The 7,582-nt window shown below is 38.6% G+C and overlaps 1 protein-coding gene across 3 annotated transcripts in view; it reads left to right on the forward strand.

The window, feature by feature from the left end:
- slc17a5 (solute carrier family 17 member 5) overlaps window positions 1-7,080 on the forward strand; it is a 69,322-nt gene extending 62,242 nt beyond the window's left edge. For all 3 annotated transcript variants that reach the window (XM_072251089.1, XM_072251090.1, XM_072251087.1), the window contains exons 10-11: window positions 4,537-4,627; window positions 5,453-7,080. In XM_072251089.1, the coding sequence (XP_072107190.1) occupies window positions 4,537-4,627; window positions 5,453-5,572 (211 nt within the window). In that variant the 3' untranslated portion in view covers window positions 5,573-7,080. The remainder of the gene's footprint in view (window positions 1-4,536; window positions 4,628-5,452) is intronic.
- Window positions 7,081-7,582: the final 502 nt, after the last annotated feature.

Raw genomic sequence — 7,582 nt, forward strand, 5'->3', positions numbered from 1 at the left:
AGTTAATGAAAAATAGAAAAACACTGCAGAAGAGAAAAAATTAGGATCTTGATCATGTACTGAAGTGGATTCATCAGCGTTGGAGTGAACATATGCCACTTAACTGTGTGCTGATCATGAAACAAGCAAAGATCTATCATGAACTGAAAATTGAAGGTAATTCAGCAGGCGGATTGCAGAAATTTAAGAAAAAACATGGCATTAATTTTTTTTAAGATTTGGGGTGATAAGGTGTTTCCTGAAGTAACAGAGAAATTCCTTGATAAGTTTGCCAACATTGCTGGAAAATCTAACATGTTGAACAGTTGCATCAGTATATACAGTATGTGTGATGAACAAGTGTAAGCCAAAGACTGCTCACCAGTAGCACATAAATTCAGTGTCAGGAATCAGGAGATCCCAGGCTATCTCATTTTATATTTCAAAATGCAAAACACTTCCAAGCTCAAGCATTTCGGATAAAGGGTACCCAATCTGTGCTCAAACCACCGCGTCTGGCACCAAAGCTCACTTATCTTCTCCATTCTGATGTTTGGTCTGAGCAGCAACTGAACTCCTGACTATTTCTCCATGTTTCTATGCACTGAGTTGCTGCCAGAGGATTGGCTGTTTAGATATTTGCATTAATGATCAGGTTTACAGATATACCTAATTTGGATGCAATGTGTACAAAATTGATTTCTTTAGTCACTCATTTTAACAACCACTAAAACCAAATGAGTTGAAATGGCTCAAATATTTAAAAGCATAGTTTTTATGCTTGACATAAGCATTGGACTATAAGCAAGGGAGTTGGACTCCAACCAATCACTGAGCAGGTGTATCAGAAGAGAGCTTTTCACTTAGGTTTGCCCTAAAGATTTAAAAGGCATGCTTCACAGCAGTTTTTGGGAGTTAGACTGCAACCTGTCACTGAGTGTGATTCATTAGAAAGAGCAAATTCAAATGAGGCAGGTTGTGAAGGGGGCCAGTGTTAGTGTGGCTTTGGCAAGATCAGGCTGGGTTAGGTAAGCTTCTCTCTTTTTCTTCTTCTTCACTCCTGGTCTGTTAGGGCACAGATAGTGCAGTGTAAATGGCTTCAAGGCAGTGTTTTTTTTCTGTGTGTGAGGTATGGGAATTCTGGGGGATCCCTCAGTCTACTGATAACCACATCTGCACCATAACGGAGAATGGGGAGGTGATTGATAGGAGCTACTGGGAGGTAGTCACCCCTAGGTTGCAGGAGGCAAGTAACTGTCAGGGTGATGTCAGGAGAAGGAGGGGAAATGGGCAGCCAGTGCAGAGTACACCTGCACATGATTAATTAGGCCGTAGTCAGCATGGTTTGCTTAAGGGAAAATTTTGTCTGACAAATTTGTTGGAACTCTTTGAAGATATAACAAGCAGGATAGACAAAGGCGAATTGGTAGATTTTGTGTACTTGGTTTTTCAGAAGGCCTTTGACAGGGCACCATAGACAAGGCTGCTTAACAACTTAAGAGCCCATGGTATTACAGGAAAGGTACTAGCATGGATAGAGCATTGGCTGATTGGCAGGAGGCAAAGAGTGGGAATAAAGGGAGCCTTTTCTGGTTGGTTGTCAATTGATGGGTCAATTGGCCTAATTCTGCTCCTGTATCTTATGGTCATTGTGATAATAGTATGAGTCTAGTAATGCAGAAGTTGTCAGTTTAAATCATATCACAACAAATTATGCAGTTAAATTGAAGTTCAAAGTAAATTTATTGTTAAGGTACATACAGTATTTGTCACTATACACTACCCTGAGATTAATTTTCTTGAAGGCATTCACAATAATTACAAAGAAACACAATGGAATTAATGAAAAATTGCACGCAAAGACAGATAAACAGCCAATTTGCAAAAGACAACAAATTTTGCAAATGCAAAAAGAAAAACAAAATAGTAATAATAAATAAGTAATAAATATTTAGTATATGAATTGTTGAGTCCTTGAAAGTGAGTCCGCAGGTTGTGGAATGAATTCAGTGCTGGGGTGAGTGAAGTTATCCATGCTGGTTTAGGAGCCTGATGTTTGAGGAGTAATAACTGTTCCTGAACCAGGCTATGTGGCACCTACGCCTGTTGTACTTCCATCCTGACGGCAGCAACGAGAAGAAAGCTGGCCTGGATGGTGGGGGACCTTGATGATGAAAACTGCTTTCCTGCAACAACAATCTTTGAGGATGTGCTCCATGGTGGGGGGGGGGGGGGGCCTTACTGCTGCTGGACTGGCTGTATCCTCTACTTTTTGGAGGATTTTTCATTCAAAGCTACTGGTGTTTCCATATCAAACTGTGGATATGGAAACATGGATCAACTACTCAATATACTCTCCCTCGTGTATCTACAGAGATCTCAAAGTATTAGATGGCATGCTGAATCTTCACACACTTCTAAGAAAGTAGAGGCTGTGTCTTGCTGCCTTCATAATGGCATTTTGTGTGATGAACCCAGTACAAATCCTCTGAAATGATAATGCCAAGGAATTTAAAGTTACTGACCCTCTCCACTGCTCAATCCCTGATGATCAATAAGTGTAGTGATTTGTGAGAAAATGGACACGAAAGCTGCTGGCTTGTAACTAAAACTTCACTGGCACTTAAAATAATATTAGAACTGGGAAATTGAGCATTCCATAGAAATACTTAACATTTTTAAACATGAACAACTTGATAATACTAGTTAAAGAGTCTAGATTGATGGGTTAGAGACATAATAAAGTTCACAAAAAGAAATTGGTTCAAAATTAGTCATAGTCATACTTTATTGATCCCAGGGGAAATTGGTTTTCGTTACAGTTGCACCATAAATAATTAAATAGTAATAAAACCATAAATAGTTAAATAGTAATATGTAAATTATGCCTGGAAATAAGTCCAGGACCAGCCTATTGGCCCAGGGTGTCTGACTCTCCAAGGGAGGAGTTGTAAAGTTTGATGGCCACAGGCAGGAATGACCTCCTATGATGCTCTGTGTTGCATCTTGGTGGAAGGGAGACATTGTCCAAGATGGCTTGCAACTTGGACAGCATCCTCTTTTCAGACACCACCATGAGAGAGTCCAGTTCCATCCCCACAACATCACTGGCTTTACGAATGAATTTGTTGATTCTGTTGGTGTCTGCTACCCTCAGCCTGCTGCCCCAGCACACAACAGCAAACATGATTGCACTGGCCACCACAGACTCGTAGAACATCCTCAGCATCGTCCAGCAAATGTTAAAGGACCTCAGTCTCCTCAGGAAATAGAGACGGCTCTGACCCTTCTTGTAGACAGCCTCAGTGTTCTTTGACCAGTCCAGTTTATTGGCAATTCGTATCCCCAGGTATTTGTAATTCTCCACCATGTCCACACTGACCCCCTGGATGGAAACAGGGGTCGCTGGTACCTTAGCTCTCCTCAGGTCTACCACCAGCTCCTTAGTCTTTTTCACTGCAGATGATGTGTAGAGCAGTTGGATTTATTTTGGATTGCTGCATTAAGGAGCTAAATAGAAAAGATTAGCTTTATTTGTCACATTTGCATCGAAACATACAGTGAAATGTGCCATTTGTGTCAATGACCAATATAGTCCGAGATGTGCTGGGAGCAGCTGGAGGTGTTGCCATGCTTCTGGAACAAAGTAACAACAACTTACTAACCCTAATCTGTACGTCTTTGGAATATGGGAGGAAACTGGAGCACCTGGAGGTCCACGTAGTGATGAGTACAAACCCTGTAGAGACCGCGTTGGAAGTTGAGTCTCGATCTTATAGTTAGCGCTGTAAAACACTTACACTAGCCATTAAGCTATTGTGCCGCTAGCATGAACATGATGGGCTACTCCCACATTTTAAACATGTATGGTTCAGTTTTCTGCTTTTTGCAGAATGCAGTTGGTTTGCTCACAGTTCAGTGTGGTTTCAATTGGAAAGGGAGTGAAGGTGAGATCTGCATGAGTTTGTTTTCTCACTCTGAAGCACAAGGATATTTGAGTGCCATTCATCCATTTCCTTTGTGGTTGTTAATTGGTGGACCTGCAGAAAAACATAGATTCTGGAAGTTAGACTGCAACCTATCATTGAGTGTGATTCATTAGAAAGAGCAAATTCAAATGAGCATCATCAATTTTTAATATATTCACTCAAGAGATGTGGGCTTTGCAGGCTGAGTAGACATCTAATTGCCCATCAGAAGGTGGTGCTGACCTGCCTTCTTGTACTAGTGTAGTTCTTGAGATGTGGGGATATCCATGATGCTTTTAGGGAGAGAGTTACACAATATTGGCCCAGTGACAGTGAAGGAATAGTGTTATATTTCTATGTCAAGATGGTGTAAGTCTTGGAAGCTAACTTTTAGATGTGGATGTTCCTATGCTTTTGCTGCCCTTGTCCTCCTAACTGGTTATAGGTATGGAAGCTGCTTTTGAAGGACACTTGAGTTGCTGCAGTGCATCTTGTATCATTGTTTCAGAGAGTGGGAGAAAAATCTCTTGCATTTTTATATTTTGTACATATATCACTGAACTTAAGTTATGTATTTTGTGGTTGTTAGATATGCAGGAATCTTACTTGGGATCACCAACACATTTGCCACAATTCCTGGAATGGTAGGACCAGTTATTGCCAAAGACTTGACATACAATGTAAGCATTCTAAATATTTTGGTCAAGTGAACAATAATGTATAATCACGTATGTATTAAGATTGTTTTGGCACAAATCTTGTTATTTTAGATCTGGTTATTAAAAAGCTAATATTTATGTGGACTTCTAGATAAGTAATTTTTTGTCCTATTCTATGGGGCTCGGAAATGATGAGAAATAGAAATTTAGCTCATTAGAAGTCACATACAGAATAGATAAACCTTTAGGATTTTGACAGTTTTTGATACAGTCTTTTGCCTGTTACGGCGTAACTGACAGAGCTAGAATACGTTGTCCATCAATGACTAATCCTTTAGGTGGTACTGCTGAGCCATAATCTGAAATCACTGCAGTGCCTAGTGTGAGAATACTCCTGATGGTTGGGTAGAGAGTTCCAAGGTTTTGATCTCATGATATTACAAGTCATGAAAGTTTACGACTTGGAGAACTTGGGAGGAGTTGCTTTCTAGGTAATGAAATTATGGATTTGGTGTAATATTGCAGAATAATTAGACCATTTTTGAATAATCAATTTGAAATTACAACAATGAGCTAGGGAATCATGTTTGTTCCTTGAGAAATAAAGCTATAAATTAAGTGTGTTGCTAGTTTATGATAGTTTGCAGGACTATCCAAAACTACTTCTCATTATAATGGAGTCATAAACCCAACTACTTGGAAATTAACTTGAAATGTATTCAATACTGAGAAAATATTGCATTTTTTAATACTAACAGCAGGAATAAGATTATCTATACATTTCAAATTAAGTCTGTTTCTTAAAACAGGATTTAGTTTTATTGTTTTCCTTTTTGATTTCCACAGCATACACTTGCAGAATGGAGAGGTGTGTTTTACATTGCTGCCAGTATTGATGTATTTGGTGCACTGTTTTTCACCATTTTTGGGAAAGGTACAGTCCAATCCTGGGCAATTGATCACTGAATATTTCTTTGTAACTTTGCAATCCTAGACAATGTTTCTCATGTGACCTAAATGTATGTTTAATTTTGATCATGTATCCTAAGTTACTTTCCTACAAACTTTATTTCATAACAAACTGAAACAATACAAATACTAAATCGAGCATGTCGGATACATTCCAGCCCCTGCTGTGCCCTTTAGGCGTGAAAGACCTGAATCTTAATGCCAGATCCTGTGCATCCAGTCTCTTTTCTCTAGTAACTTGAGCTTGAACAGAGCAGCAAAGGAGAGGTAGTTAATCTGGAAAGAAGCACCTCTGACTGACTGCTGTCTGGACCTGTTCATACCTTTTGTTTTGATTGCACCTAGACCTGGTTAATGAGGTCCCTCAAATAGACAACAGAACCAGTTTCAACTTCCTCTGCATAAGGTGCTAAAAGACCAGGAGCATTGGACTAAAGTGAATTTAAACCTGAGCAACTTTTCAAATACTGAAAGGACAGCAGTCTCTTGCATTGTTTGAAAAATCTGGACCGCAGAAAATACAGCTAGCCAGGAGATCTTGAACTAACTTGAAAATCTATTGAAATCAACTGAAAGGAAACCACTCTCCTTCCATAAAGAAGGGAGCAGATCCCCTCCCGGGAATTCTTAACCCCTCATTTCCAGGAGACAATTTCGTTGTGGTTGACGATCTCCCAATTTGGTTTAGGGACTTGGGTCTAAGAGAATTCATGATCCCTCCATCAAACACGTCCATTGATGGACATTCTAAATGCATCGGCCACTAGGCTTTTTGTGGTTCCAACTTCTACTTTACCATCCAGTACATCTCTGACTCTAGTAACCACCAGACTGCCCTCTGCCAATGAGAAGGAACAATGGCTGAAGGCAACCAATAGCAGACTCTTAATTCAATATCATTAATCATCAGTTAGTCCTATCAAGAAGCAGAGCTAACAATTGCTGAAGGGAGCTGTGTTGATTTCTGGCAGAGAAAACATGTTATCAGCATGGATCACATGAAGATGTGCTTTGTGTGAGTAAATTTGCATCGTCCAAAGGTGAGGAGTTACAGCATGGACAGAATTACATGGGGATAGATAGTGTTCCTCAGTGGGAAACTCTGAACTACGTCTTAGACATGATACTCTCTACTGTTCTAAAAGTCATTGAACTTCCTCAGTCCGTCCAACCGCTTTTGTTGCCTATGTATAAAATGTCCAACCAGCATCACAGGATCAAGGCCAGCAGTTGATTTATGATGAGTGATTGGTTGTATTGTTAATTTACCATATGACTTGTATTCTTTGTCTTCCACAATGCTGAGTATCCTTTGTTACTACTAATAATGGTTACCGGTTAATCTATTTGTCCTTTTCCTGCCTAATCCAGGGATTCTGAAGCTATTCAGAAAGAAAAATGACCAAAGCACTTTCACATGTTTTTGTTATGTAAATTTTAAATGTTTGAAAGAATTTGTATCCACAAATTCTAAAAAGTCTGTAAATTAATGCAATAAAATTAAATTGTATTAAATCAATTGTTTGTGTTAAATTTTCAATTTAGTCATTAAATTATGGCATAATTGTACACCAGAAATAAAATGTTTTTGCTAAAGTAACACATTATCAATCATCCAGAAGAAAATAGACATTCCTAATGAAGGTACTAGAAATCAACAGTTTAAGTAGATCTTTCAGAGTCTAATTACCCAGAAAAGAGGAAAATACTTTGCTATAGCAAAGACTCTGCTCCACTTCATCTTAACTGTTTCCTTTATTAATCACAAATTGCAAATTTATTTTAACAATTAATTTTATCTTTCAAATTGCATTAAAACTCTCCCCAGATTTTTTAAACTGTAAGTTTTATTAAGTTTGTCTAATTAACCAGTATCTAAAAGTCTATAGCCAGTTTCTCAATCAGCAATTTTAAAATTAATATTTTGCCTTTTCTGCCTCTGGTTTGCATGTATATTGTATTTATTATTCATAAGAACTACACATTTCTGAATAGTTTAACTCTTTC

The sequence above is a fragment of the Mobula birostris genome, chromosome 2 (assembly GCF_030028105.1).
Source record: "Mobula birostris isolate sMobBir1 chromosome 2, sMobBir1.hap1, whole genome shotgun sequence".
Taxonomy (NCBI): domain Eukaryota; kingdom Metazoa; phylum Chordata; class Chondrichthyes; order Myliobatiformes; family Myliobatidae; genus Mobula; species Mobula birostris.